The sequence below is a fragment of the Bombina bombina genome, chromosome 7, assembly GCF_027579735.1.
Source record: "Bombina bombina isolate aBomBom1 chromosome 7, aBomBom1.pri, whole genome shotgun sequence".
Taxonomy (NCBI): domain Eukaryota; kingdom Metazoa; phylum Chordata; class Amphibia; order Anura; family Bombinatoridae; genus Bombina; species Bombina bombina.
The window spans coordinates 170,085,206-170,110,500 of record NC_069505.1 but is presented as its reverse complement, the minus strand read 5'-3'; the positions used below and the strand labels follow the sequence as shown (position 1 = coordinate 170,110,500).

Below are 25,295 nucleotides of genomic sequence, written 5' to 3'. Positions count from 1 at the left end.
GGACACGTGAGTTTACAAGCATATTGTTTTAAACATTTTTAAGGCAATAAACAATGTATTAATTAACCTGCTTAGGGGGAAAGGGCAGTTGGGGGTAGGTCAATAGCAGAAGGAAGTGGAGAGAGAAGTATCTAAAGAGGAGAGAAGAGAGAAAGAGGTGGAGTAAGAGGGGGGAGAAGAAGAAAAAAAAAAAAAGTTCCCTCTCCTTTTTTCTCAGTCACATAGTGACCGCTCAGGCAGCGGAACAGGCTTATATTGTGCCCCGCCAAATTTCTAGCATAAGTTCAAATTTATCTAGTATATGGTTTTTGAGATAATGGTATCTCTCAAGGGTCAGTAACTCCTCTACCTGAAGGTGCCACTCGTTTGTAGTAGGTGTTGAGCGAGTTTTCCACTTTCTTGGGATCAACTTTTTAGCCCCGGTAAGCATAATTAGCAACAGCGCCAGGTGAACCTGGCTAACCATTTTGGGCAAACTAAGAAAAAGCAGAGTCTCCGGACTCGCTGGGATGTGGGTGTGTAGGATCCTAGATATCTCCTGTATGACATCGTTCCAGAAAGACGTCAAAGAGGGGCATGACCACCAAATGTGCCGCAGGGATCCATGTTCTCCGCAGCCCCTCCAGCACATTGGGCTAACTGTTGGGAAGAATCTATGTAGTCTGACGGGCGTCAAGTACCATCTACTAAAGAGTTTAATATGGGATTCCTGTATGTTAGATGACACAGATGATTTTTTTTATGAATTTAAACGCTTTTAGCCAGTGTTCTGTATTAATGTCTGTCCCTAGATCCTCTTTCCATCGATTAGTGTAAGTCGGAAGTGTATCAGGACCTTGCAAGGTCACTATCTTGTATATGAGGGAGATTAAGTGTCCCGGGAGAGTTTCCCTAACACACAGGTTCTCAAAAGTGGTCAGAGATCTGCCTAGTTCTCGCTTGCGCTTGTGGTTGGTGATAAAGTGTATTAACTGGTTGTAGTGCATCCATGAGGAGAAAATAGAGGGTTGAAATTCCCTTAGGGATTCTTGTGGTTTAATCTGTCCTGAGTCTACCACTCCTAGTACTGAGCCCTCCCTGATTCTGTAGGGTATGATTCTATGAAATCCTAGTCTGTGATACAGGATCTCCGGATTTTCGATAATTGGTGTTAAAGGAGAGAGGTGCGTGGAGATATCAGTGGAAGTCATAATAGTAGAGTCCCAGTTACTAAACGCCTCTTCAAATAGGTGATATCTGTTAATTATCTTAGGGCGCTGCGCGGGGGGGAGCCATGCCAAAGTGCCAACATTGTTAACCTTGAGAATTTGTCTGTCCAAGCCCACCCATGCTTTATATTTAGGATTATGAGCCCATTCAACTATCCTCTGCAGGCCTATAGCTCTTTTATATTTAGATATATCTGGTAGTCCTAGACCTCCTCTGTCCCTTGGTAAGTACATAGTGCGTTTGGTTACCCTGGGTTTGGTGTTGCCCCATGTGTATTGCTCAATGAGTTTCTGTATTTGGGCGATATAGCCCTTTGGTAATGTTATGGGGAGTGTTTGGAACAAGTACAACAAACGGGGTAAAACGTTCATCTTGACGACGCCCGCTCTGCCCAGCCAGGAGATATATTTACTCTTCCAGGAGGACAAGTCAGCAGCAATCTCATTTTTAAGGGGGACATAATTATATTTGAAAAGATCCGCTAGGTCGGGAGTTAAAAAAATGCCTAAATATTTTAATTTCTTAGTAGCTATAGAGATTTGATGTTCGTGGTGTAAGTTCTGCACTGCTTTCGGGCATGAATTGATATTAAGGAGCTCCGACTTGCTCAAATTAAGAGAGAAGTCAGAGACCCTTCCGTATTCCTTCAATACCGCCAATAGGTTGGGAAGCGAGTTTGATACGTTAGTCAGAGTAAACAAAACATCATCGGCGTAAAGCGCCAGTTTGTGTTCTGTGTCCCCCACTCTTATTCCGTTTATACGCTGATTCGTTCTCACTTTATGAGCGAGAACCTCAATGGACAGGGCAAATAGGAGTGGGGAGAGAGGGCAGCCCTGTCTAGTGCTGTTCTTTATATCAAATGGGTTCGATAGGGTGTTGTTGACTCTGATCCTGGCGTTAGGATTGGAATAAAGGGCTATAACATAATTTAAGAAAACTTGGCCAAATCCCATCTTTTCTAGTACCCGACGCAGAAAGACCCAGTTCACCCTATCGAAGGCCTTCTCTGCGTCGGTAGAGAAAAGCACCATAGGAGTCCCTGAGACCCTAGCATGATCGATCAGCTGAGTCACTTTGATAGTATTATCCCTAGCTTCACGCCCAGGGACAAATCCCACCTGGTCATTATGGACCAGCTGTGGTAGATATTTATTAAGTCTGGATGCTAGAATCTTCGCCAGCAGTTTCATATCTGAATTAATCAAAGATATGGGGCGAAAATGACCTGGGGTATCTGCTGCCTTGCCTGGCTTGGGGATGACAGTGATATGTGCCTCCAAAAGGACTCGTGATAGGGAAGGGTGTTCTCTTAGACTGTTAAATAACTGGAGGATCGGTCCTGCCAAGATCTCTTTAAATTTCTTATAATAGGCCATGGTGAAACCATCAGGCCCCAGGGCTCTTACCTCCTGGTGAATTTTTAATGGCGTCAGCCAATTCCTCCATTGTAATGGGAGAGTCTAGAAAATCAGACTCTTCCTTTGTTAGGGAAGGTAGGTCTATGTTTCTAAGGTAAGAGTTAACATTAGCTTCGTGCTGTGAGTCATTAGCTTTTTTACTTGGCCCACCTGGTGTGTCGTGAATGTTGTATAAGGAGTGGTAGTATTTATAGAATTCGTTTGTAATCTGTTCGCTGCTTCGCAACTCCCTACCCTCAGATGATTTAAGGGAGTGGATGTGTGAGCGAAGTTGCCGCTTTTTAAGAGTTCTAGCTAGAATTCTACCGGGTTTATCTCCCCCTTCATAATAATACTGTCTCAGCTGCAAAGCTTTCTTTTGGTGAGACTGTGTTAAGTGTCTGTGAAAATCAGTTCTAGCTTTCTTTAGGTCATTTAGTGTGGACAAGCAAGATGGATTAGTCTTGTGTTTTGCTTCTAGCGTCGCGATCTGTGTCTGAATGCTAATATATTTGGCCCTGTATTGTTTGTTGATAAAGGCTTTATGCCTGATCAAGGATCCTCTAATCACGCTTTTATGGGCTTCCCATATAGTCTCGTGAGTAGAGTCCGGATGGGTATTAAACTCGAAATATTCTTTAAGCGTTTTAATAATGTCATTAAAAACAATGGGTTTGTCTAGAATCGAGTCATCTAGTTTCCATGTATTGTGTGTGATGGGGATGTCAGGCCAAAGGATGGAACATGAGACAGGGGCGTGGTCAGACCAGGTTATGTGATCAATTAGGCAGCTGTGGGTAAGTGACAAGCCGCAAGAGTCAGTGTATATGTAGTCTAGTCTGGAGTAACTATTATGAGGTATAGAGTAGAACGAAAAATCTCTGGCCGTCGGGTGTAGCGTGCGCCATACGTCATGTAGTTTTAAGTTAGCCATTATCTCGTTCACCTGGTTGATTGTCGAGTTGGGAGTGCACGAGAGTCCTTTAGAGGTGTCAGCTAGAGGATCAGCGACTAAATTAAAGTCACCCGCCATATATGTGATCCCTTTTGAGTGTTCCATAACTATATCTGAGACATGTTTGAAAAATACCTCCTGTCCGTGATTGGGTGAGTATATAGAAACCAATGTAATGTAGAGTCCGAAAAGAGTGCCCACCAGGATCAGGAAGCGTCCATTAGGATCTTTTTCTATATGTGTTAAAAGGAAGGGGACTGATTTGTGAAATACTATGCCTACACCCCCTCTTTTAGTTTGGCCTGAAGCGAAATATGCTAGAGGATATCTTGAGTTATTCCATTTCGGTTCTTTACCTTTCTTAAAGTGTGTCTCCTGTAGTATTATTATTTGGCTCTGAGATTTTTGTAGTTCCCTAAAAGCTATAGAACGTTTGCCCGGGTCATTCAGGCCTCTTGCGTTAATAGTTGTGATATTTATGGAGTGATCTCCAAATTTCTTGGACTTATATTGTCGTGACATGTTGCTCGCTATGTGAAGAGAAAAAGAAAAAAAAAAAAAAAAAGGGGGTAAGGGAGATCGAGTCGAAAAGTTAGAAGAATAGAGGGGTAAGGAAAGTAAGAAAATTCCTGGTGCAAGGATGGGATTTAGAAAACCTTTATAAGGTTAAATTAGAGGTGGTAGACCAAATATCCCAAAGTTTCCTCAGGTAAACCTTAGAACAATCAAAAAGTGTGAATAAAGGGGAAAAGCCCCTTAACTGACGTAAGTTATATATAAATTATAGGAAAAAAGCAACATTCTTTGAATAACATGTATAAACATTAAATTTAACCAGCCTTCATTTTAACATAAAAAACTGCATAGTACCAGCCTGTTAATATCATGTTTTTACTCTCCCACCTGGTTCCATGTGTGTGCGATTTGTTTAGCAGATGGTGGGATAAGGCCCCTAGGTGCATTAAATGTGAAAGATGGGTGTGCAGGACGTGGCCGTAGTTAAGCTATCTTTGCCACACATGTATATGTAAATAAGAGGTGCACCAAGTGGCTGTCTCTTGTAGCAAATATAGTCCTAAAGCTTGAGAGGGAATGAGTATTGAACCTTAAACAACTAGTGGGTTAACAAACAAAATTACCTCTTCCCCTGTACAAAGTAACCTATGCAAGGGCATGTTTGTGCCACGTCTGTAGACTGTACATTCTCGGGGGGGAGACACTAGGTCTAGGGCCTATGATATTAAACACCTAAGGGTAGAATATATGGCATCCCTGGAGCAACAGTTGTTTACATCACGCAGCTATTAAGGATATCTAATGCTCCTTATACATAAATTGTACCTCTAGTGTCCCAAGGTCCTAACTAGTTAACGCTACCCACCATACTCATGCCAGTATAGAACCAATGCATAAACCCAGATGTCATTTTTAGTTACATGACTAATAGGCCCTATAAGCGCATACAAAGTAATACAGAGGTCAGATTTGACAATGCAAGACATGGGAAAAACATAATTAAAAATATTAATAGGTACAAAAGTCTCTGAAAGCAAAAATTACAGTTCTGGATCAGAAGGCATAACCTACTTTACCCCACCTAGATCCCGGCATGATGTTCCTGTGTTGGTCGTGCTGGCGGACGCAAGACATTCCTAGCAATATCATCGGTGGGGGCGATTGGGATCGCCAAGCTTTCGAGAAAGTCCTTGTGGTCCATTCCTGGTCTAAAAATTGAGGTCTTGTTGTTATTGGTGGCTATTATAGAAACCGGGAAGCCCCATCTGTAAGGGACCCCACGACTTCTGAGGGCTGATGTGATGTGACCTAAGTCTCTCCGTTTCTGTAAGGTCATGGGAGAGAGGTCCGAGAAAACCTGTATCTCCTCGCCTCCGTGGGTGATCGGGTGTTTCTTTCTGGCGCCTTGTAGTATTTCCTCTTTATCTTTGTAATTTAAGAATCTGACAATTATATCCCTCGGAGGGGCTTTGTTAGGTGGTTTGGGTCTGAGAGCCCTATGTGCTCTTTCAATAGGGATCTCGGGGGATGTAGGTGTATCTTTGATAATACGGAATAAAGCTTGTAGGTATCCCTCTATGTTTTGGGGGGAGACAGCCTCTGTTACTCCTCGGAAGCGTAAGTTGTTTCTACGCCCCCTGTTGTCCATGTCTTCAATTTTGTCATTGAGGAACTGCAAATTATCCGTGTGATTTTGTATGTCAGAGGCGTTTTGGCGGATTAGGGTTAAATGGTCATGCGAGGTTTTCTCAGTTTTGATAACCCTAGCTTCAAGAGCCGAGAAATCTTTTCTTAAATTTCCAAATAAACTTCTCATCTCATTTAATACGCCTTGAATGTCATCCTTGGAAGATAGGTTATGAATATCACTTTTAGTTATGCACTGTGAGTGGTTGGTGTTAGTATGTGGGGTAGGAGCACTGCTGTTGTCTTGAGATGGCTCCATTTCGTTCCCACTGAGGTCGCTGGGTGTGTCAATAGGTCTGAGATAATGACTCATAGATTTAGTGGAGCTTGGCTTATCTGTTTTGTTCGCCCGTTTACCAGGCATACCCGCTGAGTTGTAATAAAGTGTAAAGTCAAATAGTTGGTGTTATGACTCCAATAAACATATATTACAAGTTGTTAGAGGGATGTAGTGTGGTAATAAGCACCCAGGTTGTATGGTGAAGATTTATAACTGATTTGCAAAAGTTCTCTATAAGGTAGCAGGTATATAACTCAAAATGCTTTCAATCAGAGGTATAGTGCAAAGTTTGAGAATGTTGAGTATCCTTATGTCTTGCAGGATTAATGACCCGTTAGTGTGAGACCTTGTTTTAAATCAAATAGACCCTCTCCTTATATATGCACACTATGTAATAAAGTTCATTCAGGAAATAGGAGAAAGAAAAAATATAACTGTCTTTGCGGTTTTAATACCTGAGTTAGTAGTGTGCAGAGGGCCTTCCCGGGTTTAAAAACTGTGGCGCAGCACTTAATATGATGCAACCTGGAGCCTCCAGAGATGGCTGTTCTTTTCTCCGGAGCAAGGGTTAGTTGCTGCTCAAGTCGAGGGATAAACTGGGTATTTTCTTACCCCCTTCCCGGTGTATCCGTGGTCCGTAGTGGGTTCTCTGCAGCGCATCAGACTTTTGGCGATCCGCCGCTTGCTGGGAGGACTGGCAGTAGGCCAAGTTGCGGAGTCGCCCGCCGGGACTTGCCCGACTCTGCTGTATCGATGGGGGTTGCTGCAGAGGAGGCAAATAGTACCGGAGTGCTTGTAGGTGTGGAGGTGTTGTGGGGAGCTGCTCTCCGGTTCTGAGTCGGTATGTGCGAATGAATCTGAGATCTTGTACTTTAGCGTGCTTTAGAAGTAGAAGCGATCCATAGCAGCTTAGCTAAGGAAGTTAAATGGCTTCTTTAGGAAATATGTCTCAGTGCCCAGTAACATAGGGGCAAGCAGTGCCAGTATTTGAAGAGTTTCAGGCTGGTTTTAGGTGTTCAGTTGCTGTTAGGAGCTATTATGTCAGCATAGGTGGCTGGAGCTCTCCTAATGTGCGGCCATCTTCCAGCGTGGCCAAGCTCCGCCCGCAAGAACATTTTTTACAAAAAATAAATAAAAAGAAACAGCACTGAAAATACCTGAACACCATATTGGATAAAATTATGAAACTATGATCTAGATTCATTAAACTTCTCTTGTATAGTTCTTTGCTAGTGGGCTTTCCTAAGGTTTACAGTAAATAAAATTTGCTGGAAAAGAGAGAAAACGGAAATCTGGACCACAACATCTAAAAAAGATATTTAGCAATTTTTTTTTTATTTTAATTCTCAAATTTCTACATTGTTAAGTTACAGTATTTTCATTTTTGAAAACACAATTTGAACTAGCAATCATGTCAATGTGCGCAATATGATATTGTTTGGCATTCCGTCTTGTTTGTTGTCGTTTGAGATCTAATTGTTTTTTAAAGATGCTATTTTCCTTCTGATGTATCATATGTTGCAATCTTGTGACAGTAAAAGAAATATTGTGAGGACGAGAAATTCATGATATTTAAATAAATATATATATATATATATATATATATATATATATATAAAAAACTGTAGAATTTTTTTTTTAAAAAAAAAGTTTCTAAAATGTTTTCAAAATATTTTTAAACTATTTTTCTGCAATAAAAACCACATCCAGTATACTGAGAATTATACTTTTGGCAGGATTGTGGCAGCTCCGTTGTTTACATAAGTGTTTGCTTTCACACGTTTGCAGTGTTTATATTTTTTTAAATCCCATTATTGAAGATAATATATGTTTCTGGCACTTTCTTTTGCGTGATATTATTTCCCCGCAAAGAACTACTTCATTGTAAATTTAAGTCTTGGAAACCTGAAAAATGCTTTCTTCTCAATCAATGAATATTAAAAAAAAATATAGCAAGCACTTTTCCAGTTTTCAAAATAAGTAAATCCTCCACCACCCTACCCATCATTCCTCTGTTTAGAATGGCTTTACTGTTGATTATCAAATATCGCTGAGGTTTAGGAACTTAAGAGGTTAATTGCATGTCAGTTATTATTAGCATGACACACTATACAAAAGTATCAATCCAAACACATATAATGTAATATTTTCCTTAGGATTTCCATTTTCAATAACAAGAACTTAAAGGGACAGTGGGACAGTAAAGTCAAAATTAAATAAACATGGATTGGACAGAGCATGCAATTTTAAACAAATTTCTATTTTTTGTTATCATTTTTGCTTAGTTCTCTTGGCATCTTTTGTTGAAGAGTAATCCTAGACAAGCTCAGGAGTATATTGACAGAATTTCAATTCTATATATTTTATACATACATGTGTTTTTAATAAGGTCAGGGTTGTTAAGAACAAAAGTGAAACCTAGATACTTACTGGCTTACACAGGACTCAATCTACTGACAAATACAATGCTGTGCCGCTATTGAATAGTGGCAAACTGTCAATTTCCCGTCTGCAGAAATGCCTTTCCTGCCTTCAGAGTAATGGACCGCATTAAACCCATGAACAAAAATGTATATGCTTGTCTTAAAATGTGCAGCTAATTGTTAACTTATCTGAAACATGTTCAATATACTCTAAACATACTCACAGAGATGTTACACTTTCATCTATCCTGCATTTAGTAATATTTTCCTATACTCCTTGCTGTCCATCCTATCTCTATGCCCCAGTTTGTCTCCAAGAAACCTGTAACCACCCAGATGTTTAAATAAGACAATAAATACAACTATCACATGTTGTTATCAATGCAGCTTTTCTTTTTTTATTTTGCCCACCTTAATTAAGCATTTAATAGTTTTATATAAATAGGTGTTAATTCGCATTTTAATTGTGTTTAACCCTTTGAGTGCTAATGACGGCTCTGAGCTGTCACAGAGTTTCCCACTCTGGTGCTAATGACAGCTCAGAGCCGTCACTAGCACTCTCCCACCTTGAGGGAGATCTGGGGGCTCCCACCTGCTCCTACCCCGCGATTGTGCCTGCAGCGTGACAGGTATCGCCGGGGCATCACATTTTGCACGGTGACGTCACGCGCAATGATGTGATGACGTCACTGTGCAACTTTATTAACAATTTGTCAATACAAAGTATAGGGAAAGGGTGCATGCTGCTTATAAGCCTGTATCTCAGGCATCTAAGCAGCTACAGACCCCCAAGATCCACCATTGGTAATCGCCTAACCACTTTCCAATGGTGTAAGTCTTGGGGATCTGGAAAAAAAAAAAGTTAAAACATATTTTTTTTCACAAAATAAAAAAATAAATGAAATCAGCTTAGGACCCAGGTGGGAAAGTGCTTAGCACTCAAAGGGTTAAAGCACCATTAAAGTGGAATTACATATTCCACAAATGCACTTACCTAATTTTCAGTAGATTTTTATTCTGAGAAATTTCAAACTTTGCTTCCATTTCCCTGCCCACTGTATCATGTGACAGCCAATAGCCAATTACAGAGTCATATACATGTACACTGTGAATAATATATTTTTTATGATCAAATAGGCTAGGCACATTTAATTTGTGATTGAACCCCACCACCCTGTGAGACTTATATTCTTCTTTGTTTTCTAGTCACCCAACAGCGTATGAAAGTGATAGCCACAGTACTCCAATGCTGTACAGCTGTGGGGGTCAGTATCGGATACACACACATGGAGTGTTCAGAGGGATACAAGTAAGTGTTTTATCTGACAGTAATTTATTCACCAATAAAAGGACACTAAATTTGGTTTGTGTTTGTAGCACTACATTACAAAAAAATCGACTAATAAGTTTTTAATACAAAATGTGTAGGGTTTTCAGATTGACAAACAGTCCAGGGATGCACCCTTGAAAAGCCTGGTGGAAATGGTGTTTTTAGTCTCCTTTGTTGGAGCGAATCAGAAGGTGACGTCTCACTATAGTGTTGCTATATACACAGACAATCTAAGGATAATGGCACTATGCATACTATGCATACCACTATGCATACCAGGTCTACTATATGTTTGAGAGAAGGGAAAAAGTTTATTTATTTCTTAGGGCCAGATTACAAGTGGTACACTAAATTATTGCTCGCCCGCAAACTATGCGGATCTCGCGTGCCTGTTACTTACCCCCCTGCGCTATGTTTGGTTATGATGCCGTCTTTGCCGTCAGAACAAGGCTGCCATTGTATGGAAGTGCGCTCTTGTGAGCTCAATGTTCCTAGAAATGTGAACGCAAACTTGCTTTCACATTGCGCTTTACTTATAATACCAGCGCACATTAGCGCTGGTATTACACAGTGGAGCACTAATATTGCTTGCACGCAAGCGATATTTTGCGCTCCTCTCGTAATCTAGCCCTTAGTGTTTTGTTTTTAAATGTTTCAATTTCTTTCCTTTTTCTCTTTAACACATAAAAATATTGTACATGCTTATATCATACTGACGAATATACACCATATGTGCATGTATAAAACCATCAGTCCATTTTCCCCATGTTATGTGTAAGAAGTGTTTGCCTGATATCGTTTGCTCAATGTTATGTGGACAAATTATGTTTATTTAGAAAAATAATAAAATTGTTACTCCTACTTTTTACTGGTATATTTCAACTGTCTAATGTCGGCGCTGAAATGGGAAATGTTATAATTCTGCACTGACAAAGAGAATCATTATAGTGTGTGCAGAATGATTTTCCAATATGTAGGAGTTTACAAGTAAAAATGATCTTTTATGATTCATAAATCTAAATTTATGTGACCGAAATGGTGCACGACAGAAAGGCAGAGCCTTAGATATCATCTGCAGAACATCATTTTATTAAATACTGTTACACATACAGTAAAGTGTCGGACAGATACACAATTTATTGTACAAATAAAGGGACAATGAAGATAAAATCAAATCTTTGTGATTCAGATAATGCAAACACAATTTAATGAAGAAAAAAAAAATCAAATTTATGTCTTTCTTTTGATATCCTGTGTTGAAATGTAATTCTACTCCATGAGAGCTAACTGAGGTACTGCTAAAAAATGCTCAAAACACTTGCACGCTCCTGAGCCTAATTCAGTATTCTGGAAAGAAGCTACTTTTAAAGGGACAGTCTACTCAAAATTAAACTATCATGATTCAGATAGGGCATGCAATTTTAAACAACTTTCTAATTTACTTTATTATCAAATGTGCTTTGTTCTCTTGGTATTTGTTGACAGCTAAACCTAGGTAGGCTCATATGGTAATTTTTAAGCCCTTGAAGGCCACCTCTTATCTCAGTTAATTTTGACAGTTTTTCACAGCTAGACAGAGCTAGTTCATGTGTGCCATATAGATACTATTATGCTCACTCGGGTGGAGTTATTATGAGTCAGCACTGATTGGCTAAAATGCAAGTCTGTCAAAAGAACTGAAATAAGGGGGCAGCCTGCAGAATCTTAGATACAAGGTAATCACAGAGGTAAAAAGTATATTAATATAACAGTGATATGTATCATAAACTAAATAAATCTAAAGACCGAAATAGTTTCACCAGAAACATCCTGCAGTTTAGCAATATATTGTCTGATAATTGAAAAATTATGAGATTAACATATTTTACATCAGGATTATTAAATTGAACGTAAACTTTCATGAATTAGTGCCCGTTTTTTAAAATTCTATTAAAAACAGGGGCACTTCCATTCATGAAAGTTTACTTTGCAGCGTATTTTTACAAATACTTACCTTTCTCTTCAGCGACGCCGGATCGGCGAACACCCACCCGCTTCTCATGCTGTACTTACACAGCAATGACGAAACCGGCTTCATCCATTCACTGCGTGGCCTCATGAGATGGACGCTCTGGGGGGGAGTGAAGCCATGACTGTAGCAAACCCATTTTTACCAACGTTGTGTAATCTAGCCCATTCTTGGTGAATAAAATTCAGATTATGATATGTCCAGTGATTTAAAAAAGTCAAATGCAATGGAACCCAGCGCTTTTATTTTTGTTGGTGAGCTAAATCTCTCACATAATAGACTTCTATGGGGTTGTGCTAAAAAACTCATATAGGCTATCACTCAAGCTCTAATCCGAAGGTGCGTTAAGCTTTAACGAGGGCTAAACTGCAGGTGTGCAAAGCCGCAGGGCAAATAGTGATTAAAATGTGATTTTGTATTGAAATATAAATTCAAAACACTGCACACACACTTAAAAATATATAATGTATGTATATATATATATATATATATATATATATATATATATATATATATATAAACCAAAATTCATTAAAATTATGGGGGGAGATAAAAAACTGAAATTAAAATCCTCCATGTCTCAAAAATAAATCAATGTAAATATTTGCATAGGAAATTAGCACATCTAGGCAAGTATTCCCGCTTGCTTTTCCCCAGAAATTCTTAATATACAATGTTACCAAGGCACAAGAGAATTGTGGGTAAGATATGCAAATTCTCAGTTTTTTGCTTCAAAATACTGTTTTGACACAGTGATCCTTTTAACAGGATTATTAAAGCAAACCAGAAATCACTCACTAGACAAGCCTGTTTCGTTCTTTTTGGAACTCACTAGTAGGAGATGGATTTCTGGTTGCGGAATTGGTAAAGCTATTTTAATGGTTAAACCAAAATTCATTAAAATTATGGGGGGAGATAAAAAACTGAAATTAAAATCCTCCATGTGCTAATTTCCTATGCAAATATTTACATTGATTTAATTTTGAGATATGGAGGATTTTAATTTAATTTTTTATCTCCCCCCATAATTTTTATGAATTTTGGTTTAACCATGAAAATAGCTTTACCAATGAGGCAACCAGAAATCTATCTCCTACTGATAAGTTCCAAAAAGAACGAAACAGGCTTGTCTAGTGAGTGATTTCTGGTTTGCTGTAATAATCCTGTTAAAAGGATCGCTGTGTCAAAACAGTATTTTGAAGCAAAAAAACTGAGAATTTGCATATCTAATTTGCATATCTTACCCACAATTCTCTTGTGTATTAGTAACATTGTATATTAAGAATTTCTGGGGAAAAGCAAGCGGGAATACTTGCCTAGATGTGCTAATTTCCTATGCAAATATTTACATTAATTTAATTTTGAGACATGGAGGATTTTAATTTCAGTTTTTTATCTCCCCCCATAATTTTAATGAATTTTGGTTTAACCATGAAAATAGCTTTACCAATGCAGCAACCAGAAATCTATCTCCTACTGATGAGTTCCAAAAAGAACGAAACAGGCTTATCTAGTGAGTGATTTCTGGTTTGCTGTAATAATCCTGTTAAAAGGATCGCTGTGTCAAAACAGTATTTTGAAGCAAAAAAACTGAGAATTTGCATATCTTACCCACAATTCTCTTGTGAATTGGTAACATTGTATATTAAGAATTTCTGGGGAAAAACAAGCAGGCATACTTGCCTAGATGTGCTAATTTCCTATGCAAATATTTACATTGATTATATATATATATATATATATATATATATATATATATATATATACATACACAATTACACATATAAATACCAGTCACTGTTAACACTTTTTATTTTAATAATAAATCTTTATTTTACATTTAATATGTATAAATATGAGTGAAATTATTTGTTTTAATATATTTTTATTTGCTTTGTATGCATTAATTCACGTGTTAACACTTTACTTCAGGTCTACAAATGTGCTAAATTTTCCAGCTCTATTTTGTATTGTGCTCAAGCACATTCACCACTTGTAATATGAGCAATAATAGTGCGCCTGTGCAATCCATTCAAAGTATATGACGCACTAAAATTATGTCGACTGTGTTTACCATTTTTTACCATCCCTTTGTTATATCAGATTGTGCTCTATTCTTTGTGCAAGGTGCGCTCCACTTGTAATCTAACCCATTATTTTAAAAATCCTAATAATTCAGCACCAGTGTGTAATAGTGCCCGCTACAAGACTCTGCACCAAAGTCCTAATTAAAATACGATTTTCAAAATGCAGCAGGACATAAAATAACGAATGCTTTATTTAGAAAAAGTGAATCAGAAATACAATGCGTTTGGAACATCATGTCCTTAATCATGTAGTATTAAGGTCAAAATGGTCCAAAATGTATTTCTAATTCACTTTTTCTAAATAAAGCATTCATTATTTTATGTGCTGCTGCATTATGAAAAACCTAACCCATTTTAAATGTCTCTTTAAGAAGAAACCAATATATTTAATCTTATAGTCAAAGGATGCAAATGTATAATGTCTAGTATGTATGTATGTGTGTCTTCTGTTTCCACAAACTATATGGTGTATGGATCTTTGAGGGAATAATTCATGGAAATAAAATATTCCCTTTCTCTTCTAGGATGTCAGACGGGTACCAGGAGTGAACCCAGCAATAGTCAGGTCAGCAACAGAGACAAGTGAAAAGCGACCTTTTATGTGCGCGTATCCCGGCTGCAATAAGAGATACTTCAAGTTGTCCCATCTGCAGATGCATAGCAGGAAGCACACAGGTACCGTATACCTCCCAGAGGCTATTTATCTATCTATCTATCTATCTATCTATCTATCTATCTATATATATATGCAGGATGGTTTGGTACTGAATGATCAAGGTCGTCCAGGCTGGGTTATTTCTATTGTGGTTAGCATTATAAGGTGTAATTATTTATATACATGAAAATCTACTGGCCCCAAAAGTTCCCACATTAAAACACATTGGGGCCGATTTATCACGGTCCGAATGGGGCTGTATACCCCTGTTTCCGCGCGAGCCTTCAGCCTCCCTGGAAAAAGGAGTTAAGAAGCAGTGGTCTTAAGACCGCTGCTCCTTAACTCGTCCGCCACCTCTGAGGCTGCGGACATCAATGCGCCGATATCATACGATCGGGTTGATTGACACCCCCTGCTAGTGGCTAATTGGCTGTGAATCTTGAGGGGACTGCATTGCACAAGCAGTTCACCAGAACTGCTTGTGCTATGATAATTGCCGACAGCGTATGCTGTCGGCATATATTGATGTCTGGCGGACATGATCGATACAGCGGATCATGTCCGCCAGACACTTGATAAATTGACAATCCCAATGGTTTTTGTATTTAGTTCTTTGTTTGGATGATGAACTAACCTTGCCTGGAAAATTTGAGGTTAACAATGCAATATGAGCAATGGACGATATGTGCATATTAAAATATGCTATAAGGTCTTAAAGGGACATATTAAGTGTTGCATTTATATGTAATGTGCTGAAGTAAATTGTTTAATAAGTACTTAGATGCACTTCTATGTATAGATAAATTGATTCCAATTTCACGTGGGAATTAACTTGTGTCTGAGAGATGCATTTATATGGATAATAAATGAACTTATAGTTTAATGCAAAAAGAGTGCTGATTTCCCTTACTTTTTGGAAAGAAGTTTAATCATACCCATTTCAATTATCTCTCTTTTTAAAAGTTTTATATATATATATATATATATATATATATATATATATATAGATAGATAAATAGATAGATAGATAGATAAACAAGAGGGGATCCTTGCCTAGATTTGCTAATTTTCTATACAATAATTCTATGACTCTCACTTTTATGAAATGGAGGATTTTTATCTCATGATTTTATCTCCACCGTAACTCAAATAACTATTGCCTTTTCTCTGGAAATAAGCGGCAATTCGCTGCCTGCATTCTGCTATCCCGGGGTGGACAGGTTTGTGAGAGTCTTGCAGTTGATAATTGCTGGCCTATATATCTATTCTGAAAGCTTTATATGAATCAAAATTTGCTATTGGACTTAAGTTTCTATGTAACTGTTTCTTTAGGTGAAAAACCATACCAATGTGACTTCAAAGATTGTGAGCGCAGATTTTCTCGTTCAGATCAACTAAAAAGGCATCAAAGGCGACACACAGGTTTGTAATGCTTACTTCATGCATATATATATGTCCTCTCTGTCTCTTTATCTTATTTGTAATAAAGCCAAAAAATTAGCAAATTATTCCCTTGTTTACACTGTTATCAGTTCCTATTCTAATGTGCTTCTAAGTACAAAAGTGCAGTCATAATTTACTGTGAGTTAAATGCTTGAAAATCTCCCTTTGCTCAGCTGTCTGAATATAATGCCTAGATTACCAGTTTTGTGCTAAACAGGGGGCGAAACTAACGCCAAAAAAAGTTGCGCTATTTCACTCTCCATAGCGCTGCCATTACAAGTTACTGAAAAGCCTCCTTGTGCTGTGCGTTATGGTGCGCTAAGCTCCAAACCGCACAAAATCCAAGGGCTGATTTGACGTGCTCATGCACGCTTTCCCTCATAGACATCAATGGGGAGAGAGTATTAGAAAAAAATTAAGACCTGAAGTGCGGAATGAAAAATCTCCATAACACAACCCCATTGATGTCTATGGGGAAAAAAAAGTTACGTTTAAACCTAACACCCTAACATAAACCTCAAATCTAAACACCCCTAATCCGCCACCACTGACATCACCGACACCTAAAGTTATTAACCCCTAATCCGCCGCTCCTGACATTGCCGACACTAATAAAATATATTAACCCCTAAACCTCCGGCCCCCCACATCGCCACCACTAAATAAACCAATTAATCCCTAAACCACCAGCCCCCCATATCGCAGAACACTAAATTAAACTAATAACCCCAAAACCTAACACAACCCTAACTTTAAATTAAAGTTATAATATAACTATCTTAAAATAAATAAAAACTTATCTGTGAAATAAAAAAAATCATAAATTTAAACTAGAAATTAACCTAACATAACTATTCTAATAAAATAAAAAAACTACTAATTAAAAAATCGAAATTACAAATTTAAAAAAATCTAACACTATGAAAAAATTTAAGAATTCTAAAATTAGAAAAAATAATAACACTAAATTACGAAAAATAAAAAAACATTAAGATTACAAAAAATAATAAACAAAATTAGAAAAAATAAAAACAATTACACCTAATCTAATAGCCCGATAAAAATAAAAATAGACCCCTCCCAAAATAAAAACACCCCTTGCCATACAATAAACTACCAATAGCCCTTAAAAGGGCCTTTTGTAGGGCATTGCCCTAAGTTAAACAGCTCTTTTACCTGTAAAAAAATGCAAAGTCCCTCAACAGTAAAATCAACCCCCCAAAATAAAAAACCCTAACTCTAAAAAGTCCTAAACTACCCTGAAGTCCGGACATCCATCTTCATCCAGTCGGTGACACCATCATCCATCTTGGAGACGTCTTCTATCTTCATCCTGGCGGCGTGGAGCGGAGCTATCCTTGACGGTGAAGACATTCTGCGTGGAGCATCCTCTTCATACGGTCACCGCCGTACACTGAAGTTGAATGCAAGGTAGCCATTTCAAAATGGATTTCAGTAGCTCTCATTCTATTGGCTGTTTTGAACAGCCAATAGGATTTCAGAAGCTCTCATCCTATTGGCTGATTTGAATTTGAAGAATAATTTAGTGTTTATTATTTTTTGTACTTTTAGATTATTTAATTTTTTTCGTAGTGTTAGGTTTTTTTAAAATTTGTAATTAGCTTTTTAATTGGTAGTATTTTTTATTTTATTAGAAAAGTTATGTTAGGTTAATGTATAGTTTAATGTTAGGTTTATTTTTATTTCACAGGTAAGGTTTTATTTATTTAAATATAGTTATATTGTAATTTTATTCTAAAGTTAGGGGGTGTTAGGTTTAGGGGGTAATAGTTTAATTTAGTGTTTTGTGATGTGGGAGGGCCGGTGGTCTAGGGGTTATTAGATTTAGTTTAGTAGTTACGATGTGGGGGGCTGAAGGTTTAGGGGTTAATACTTTATTATAGTGTTGGCGATGTGGGGGGGCAACGTTTTAGGGGTTAATAGGTTTATTTAGGTGTCAGTGATGTCAGGGAGCGACAGATTACGGGTTAATAACTTTTATTAGTGTAGGTGATGTTGGGGGAGTGGTGGTTTAGGGGTTAATATATTTAAATAGCATTGGCGATATGGGTGGGCAGCAGATTAGAGGTTAATAACTTTATTTAATAGTCACAATGTGGGTGGGCAGCAGATTAGGGGTTAATAGGTTTAATATAGCATTTGCGATGCGGGAGAGTAGTGGTTTATGGGTAATAGGTAGTTTATGGGTGTTAGTGTACTTTGCAACATTTTAGTTACGAGTTTTGTGAAACATTTTTGTTACACAAAAATGATAACTACTGGTCTCAGATAGCGGTATGGATCATGTCAATATAGGCTGTAACGCAAGCTTTTTAGCCTGAATGCACAACCTGTAATACCGGCGCTATGAAAATCTCACACAAAAATGTAATTTTTTGAGTGTGGAATGGACGTTGCGTTACAGGCTAAAATGCGTTCCTGGCCATTCCAGCATAATGGCCAATCTTTCAGCGTTAAATGCCGTAGCGCAAAACTTGTAATCTAGCTGTAAGTTAGGTGAAGTTGTTTATTCATTGAGATGAATCCACAGCTCAATGGAGAGAGATAAGTTTATAGATTGAGAGAGAAAGGGCGAGAAACTACTTCAGTAAAAATAATTCACAATAGCATTCTCTGTAAGGTGTTATTCTTGCTGCTAAAATATTTTGTGGAAAATGGCCATCTATGAACTTTTGACTAAACTTCTGCAAAAAAATTATATTTTCTATTCAGTTTTGCATGTCTCCACTTTGGGCTCCATTTATCAAGTAGTTAAAACTGTTTTGGAGCCCTTGCAGGCTTATAATTGCTTATCGATTACCACTTCTTCATCTCTCTGTCACCTCAGAAGTGGTGGACTTAAAACACTCCTGAACTGGTGTGTTTAGGGTGACTGACAGACCCTGCTCTTGTGTGGTTGATCTTGCAAGAGCAAGGGCTTGAGCTGCAAAAGGATCACTGGGATGTTCGCTAGTTGGGAAAAATTAGAGCCTGGATCTCTCTCACAGTTCTGTAATTATAATTATTATCTTTTATGTATAAAGCACCAGTAATATGAAACTAATATCTCAAGGACAAAAATTATCATAAATTCAAAGTTTGAATAATGCAAAATTTATAAAGATTTATATGTGCCTCTTTTCTAAGCTGTTAGACTTTATTATAATCAGCGGAGTTGCATCTAGCATCTAACCGTTCACTTATCTGCGCCCAGAATGAGTTCTACTGACATCACAAATATGCCTTTGATATCCTACAGAGCAAATAATGTACAAAGCCTCCCTCTTTAAAACAGCCCTCTCTAACATATGCAAACAAGGAAACTTGAAAATAGAGAAATGAAAACTAAAAAATGATACAACCTCATAAGCTTTAAAATAGCGACACATGACTGTAAGACAAGATTAATGGGTAGATTTATCAAGTAGCGGAAGCTGCAATCTACCCCCGAAGTTTCAGGTCCGCCTGAAACTTAAGTTAAGAAGCAGCGGCCATTTTAAAGGGATATTATGATATGGGATTGATTTTTTAGGTTTGATACCTGTAATCAGTAACACTATAAATAGTAATAAAGTGTTATGTATTGTCATCACTTAATTGGTGAAACGGATATGATATGGAAATATATATATTTATTAGGCATTTGTTTGCTGCCGAATTAGACGAATGCACATCCCCAATATATACAGTATATATACAGTATATATATATATATGCTAATAATGCTTCTCTCTCCTGAATATAGGGACCACCTTCTCTGGAAAAAAATACTGGCCATATTCATTAGCATAAATTTGCATAAATAATTATACAGCATAAATTAGGAATTTTAGCTGTCAGGACTGATTTTTATTTTGTTTTTGTGTTTTTTTTTATTATAATTAGATTAGAGTCCACTTAGAAGAAGTTTGGCTGTGATAGAATCTTTATTTTTATATTTAATCTTTATTTTTAACTTTGACCACCTGAGCCTTAAAAACACCAGCCATGTCAGAAAAATACCAGCTGGGTGGGCAACTTTTTCACCTGACTGTTACTAAGCAGCTGATTATCTCTTGTTATATACTTCATATATCCTGAAAATCTTGTTACCATAATTCATTTTTCCCAAAAACTTACCCAGCCGCTACTGAAACTTTCACCTAATTTACCAAAATCTCCTTCCATCGTTTTCTTTGATTTTTTGAGAACTTATTGTTCTGTCAAAGTACAGTAACAATCAATCTTATGTTGGTATATTGTCTGCCAACAATCAGCAAACAAAAAATACATGGTAGATGACAGTTTTAAGTAAACAATGTATTAAAACTACTGATGCCTAAAGTTCACATTGACTCCAAAGTCATCTGTCTTTTTCTGCTTTATTATTATTGAAACACAAAATATGGTACGTTTTAAAGTCTTTAGCAAACTGAATTTTGGCAAAAGTCCAAAACACAATTTTGCTCATTTTAAAATGTTATTAAATTATTTTTAAACATTTACTCATAACCAATTATTATTGGATCATTATTGCTACTCTGCAACATTTCTCAAACTTTAAATAAAAATCCTAAAATAGTTTATTTTATTGCAAAATGTGGCAGCAAGTTATTAATAATTACCATAATATTTTGTTGTTTTATACTCGACAGTCTGTGCCAAATCTACATTTCTGCCATTTCTATATACAGGTTTTCACCTTATTCATTTTCACTCTGCTCAGTTATATTGTTGATACTAAAAAAAAAATATTAAATGTACTTAAAGCTAAGATTAGCTTGAACATATTATATATATATTACAGGCCTTGAAATTTCCAGTGGTCAAGTGGTCCCAGATGACTTAGAAATTGCAGCGGACGACTTAGAAATTTGACTTTTTACTATCCTTAGCATTGAGTGGACTACTAACTTTTGGCCTCTGGGCTAGAAGCTTTTAATCCCTGACTAGTAAACCATAGTAATATATTTTATATAATAATAATATAATTATTATTGATATGGGATTGATTTGTTAGATTTGATATTAAAATGATATTACTTGTTTGAATATTGAAGAAATTAGTGTAATGCGTTAATCTCCATAAATCAATGGGAGTGGCTTAGGTTTTTCTAAGGTCTATTTGTGACAGCTAAAGTGCCATTAGATTAACAATATCAGTAGGGTTGCCAGGTGTCCAGTATTCAACCGGGCAGTCCAGTATTTTAGTAGGCTGTCCAGTAAAATCTTCACAAAAATACTGGACACTTAAGTGTCAGCTAAATGTAAAGGGTCTTCTATGTATCTATGTATTACAAATATAGCCCAAATTTTCAATTATATGTGTTACAGGCAGACAATGTGAGGGAGGTGTGTGCTCCTGGCAGTCAAGGGATCAAATCACTACTGCATGGGTGTTACTGGCAAGCAAGGGGATAAATTGTCTGCTCAGTTGTGAAAAATATTCATGGTGGGATCAAATGTGGGCCTAAGGTTGAGCTTTTGGGGGGACAATGTGTGACCCAACTACCAGCCATGTCCAGACACCTATAGGTTGTCTGGTATTTTTATGGGGCGCAGCTGGCAACCCTAAATATCAGTGTTTAATATCTCTACATGGCAAACTGTTTTGGTCACTTGATTTCTATAGGTGCCTGGCCACTCGTCACATCATACCACCATGAGATGCCTGTGGGTATTGCAAGCATGGCTTCCTGCTGCAGAAATGTCAGATTAGCATAATAAGCCTTGGTCTAAAGATCCCAGAAATTCTGTAATTATTTGTTCAGAAATTAAATTAAAATCAGAAAAACAGTGTTGAAAACTCATGGTAATGCACAAATATTAAGTACATATTTTTATTTTAAACATATTTGTAAAATGTATTCATACAATATCCCTCCCTGTGAAGAAGAACTTCTATTGTTGCCTCTCATCTATAACTTATTTATATGCATTGAAGAAGCTTAACTTTGTTTTTTCTAACCATTTTCAGGTGTTAAACCTTTTCAATGCAAAACATGCCAGAGAAAATTCTCCAGATCTGATCACCTGAAGACACACACCAGGACTCATACAGGTAAAACAAGTGCGTAAACCTTTCTTTGCTTTTACTATTTGATTTAATGTGTTAAGAGAATTAGACAAGTGACTTTAAGTTTGCTATTTATGGCACAATCCAAGCATTTAATACTTGCTTTTGAAACTGGTGTTTCCCCTTTTATGCTCTCGTTCTCTATTGTAACTGCTTTCACCAGCATTTAGGTTTTTGTTCAGTTTATGGAATCTAATGTAAGAGGCAGTACACAGAGCATACAGAGGGGTAGGCAGGGGGGCACTCACGTGCTTTGGGGGGCTCCGCACTTTCAGGAGTGAGAGTATGAGAAGGTGCAATGTATAGCCTGTATTTTGTTTGTGAATAAGTGTTCATGGTATCAGGAGGTGTAATATAAACTGTTATTTATATATATATATAGGTAACACTTAATGTGGTGGGCCATACAGGGCACAGGGCATACAGGGAGATAAGAAAAAGAGCACTGGGCTGTGGGACGCTGCAAATTTGTCTTGCCCAGGGCCCCACAAATGTTAAGGGTGCCCCAGCACAGAGGGCAAAATGCATGTGTTCTTAGGATATACCTATATTGCTTGGCATCATGAAGTATCAGTTTTAACTTTGTCAGTGTTACCCATTAATAGAAGAAGATTTGAAAACAGAGTTATATTGTGAAAATGCTAATGGTATTCGGACAACCTCACTTATTCATTTACAAGGTCAATTTAACTAATTAAGTTTTTAATTTCTACAGCAGGGTTTTTCAAACTAAAGTTGAGGACCCAACACTGGGTCCTGCCCATTCTTCTCCTTTTGCATCATGTGACACTGGGTGAATGTTTCATAGCACTTTAAAAAAAATAATAATAATCAGTCTGTTCTTAACAATTTGTTCAATATTTGCATTGCTGCACACAAAGGTTATATTTTAAGGAAATTAAAATGTAATAATATAATGTTGCTTCTTATAGTGCAAGTCTGTAAAAATAAACATATGAATATTTAATTTGCTATCTTGCAAATTTTTTCTTGAATCAAATGTTAAAAGCAAAATGGGGTAATATAAAAATTTAAACATTATTCTTTGTTGTTACATTAAAAAAATAACATATCAGATCTATTTCCATGATATGACAACAGAATGCTTAAAGGGACAGTCTACACCTTAGTCAACTTAAAGTCTTACCTTAGATTAAGCTGCAAATAGCCTCCTGCACCACTTTCTATATCATGCAGCAAGAACAGTAAGAAAGTTATTTTAAAATGAATAGTGTTTCGGTTCAGGTTGAAATCGCTGCTTAGCTCAGCCCACTGATGACATCATGATCTAGGCTGCATATGGTATCTAATTACAAAAGGCTCACTAGTTGGAGTTAACAGACTGTCAAAACTATTCAGCAGAGTGCCTAGATGCAGCCTAGGTCGGGATGTCATCAATTTCAAATTGGCCACATCAATTTCAAATTGGCCAGAAACACTATTTATTTTAAAATAACTTTTTTTTACTGTCCCTGCTGCATGATATAAAAAGGGTACAGGATGCTATTTGCAGCTTAATTTAAGGTAAGACTTTAGGATGACTAAGGTGTAGACTGTCCCTTTAAGTGTGTATAAATAGAACAGCATCTTTAGGCATTAAATTATAACCAGCTTTCTGATATGACACAGTAGGCTTACAATAACTAAATTACATACATGGACATCAATTTTATTCCCTTCAAATAATAAGGAAGCTTGGAATGGTCATAGCCCAGGATTCATACAATCCTTTTTTGCATTTATAAAAATGTTTCTTTTGCATAAATATTGATTCCATCAAAAAGAACCAGAACTCTTGGGAGTTTATGACATTATTCTGAGAAAAGGTAATTAAATAAGAAAAAGAGGTGAGATGCTCAAAGGAATCTAGTCATGTACCTAGGGTTGCAGGATATGGAGGTAGTTCATGCCTTCCTACTCCTATGCTCTACAAGTCTACAAGTCTTTATTAAAAAGTAACCATTGTCAAGGGAAACAAATGTTAAAGAAAAAAATAATTTTACAAATTGAATGTCAAAAATAAATTTTGGTTGTGTAGCTTCCTAGAGTACTTGATTAAGACATACATCTGATATATAGGAGGTCCTATTTAGTCAACTATAAAGACTCTTCTTAATAAATTAGGTACTGACAGAGGGGTCTATTTATCAAGCTTCGAACGGAGTTTGATGCCTGTGTTTCTGGCTAGCCTTCAGGCTCACCAGAAACACAAGTTATGAAGCAGCGGTCTAAAGGCCGCTACTCCATAACCTGTCCGCCTGGTCTGAGGCGGCGGACAGACATCGCTGGAAATCAACCCAATCCAATACGATTGGGTTGATTGACACCCCCTGCTGGTGGCCAATTGGCCGCAAATCTGCACAAGAACTGCTGGTGCAATGATAAAGTGTATGCTGTCGGCATTTATTGATGTGCGGTGGACATGGTTTGCTATAGCGGAAATCATGTCCATCCGCACAATGATAATTGGAACCCTATGAGTCAGTAGTGTTCATTTCTTTTTTAAAGTGTGCAAGGCTATATTATGTTTTTTATTGGGTGATGGGAAAGAAATTGAAGAACACTGTTCTAGACCAGTGTATCTCAACCGCAGTCCTCAAGTACCCCCAACAGGTCAGGTTTTTATTATTGCTGAACTAGAGCAGATGTGAAATAATCAGCTGATCAGTTACCATGGTAACTAACCTGTGCTCACACATCAGCTGATTATTTCACCTTTGCTCTAGTTCAGCTATAATAAAAACCTGGCCTGTCAGGGGTACTTGAGGACTACGATTGACTCTAGACAACTGGTAAGGCAAGAAACACTGCATTGTTTTTAATAAAGTGATAGTAGTATCTAGTAACAATGCAACAAAATGAAGCCCCCTTCCATGATAACTGGATATTTTTTGGTCAACAGGTGAGAAGCCGTTCAGCTGCAGATGGCCAAGCTGCCAGAAGAAGTTTGCCAGATCAGATGAATTAGTTCGACATCACAACATGCACCAGAGGAACATGACTAAACTTCAATTGGCTCTTTAGGGAAAAAACAGCAATGGGACTTAAAACTCCTACTGTATTATACATGAAACTGTTAGTGCAACCAGCCTGGAAAGACATGGCTGTTAGCCAAAAACTTCATGCTGTTGCAAGCTGTAACTTCAAGTTGTATAATATCTTGTGTTCCTGTGTATCACACTGGTCATTTCTGACATTATTTCATCTCGTGCTGTGCTCTCCTATATCTGTAATTTAATGGGTTATTA

General features: G+C 37.3%; 1 protein-coding gene across 3 annotated transcripts in view; it reads left to right on the top strand.

Annotated features, from left to right (window-relative positions):
- Nucleotides 1-25,071, top strand: part of WT1 (WT1 transcription factor) — a 140,716-nt gene extending 115,645 nt beyond the window's left edge. For 2 of the 3 annotated variants that reach the window (XM_053688915.1, XM_053688917.1), the window contains 5 exons: nt 9,676-9,778; nt 14,419-14,569; nt 15,882-15,971; nt 21,949-22,041; nt 24,950-25,071. In XM_053688915.1, coding sequence (XP_053544890.1) covers nt 9,676-9,778; nt 14,419-14,569; nt 15,882-15,971; nt 21,949-22,041; nt 24,950-25,071 — 559 coding nt within the window. The remainder of the gene's footprint in view (nt 1-9,675; nt 9,779-14,418; nt 14,570-15,881; nt 15,972-21,948; nt 22,042-24,949) is intronic. The other variant, XM_053688916.1, reaches the window with a different exon arrangement.
- Nucleotides 25,072-25,295: the final 224 nt, after the last annotated feature.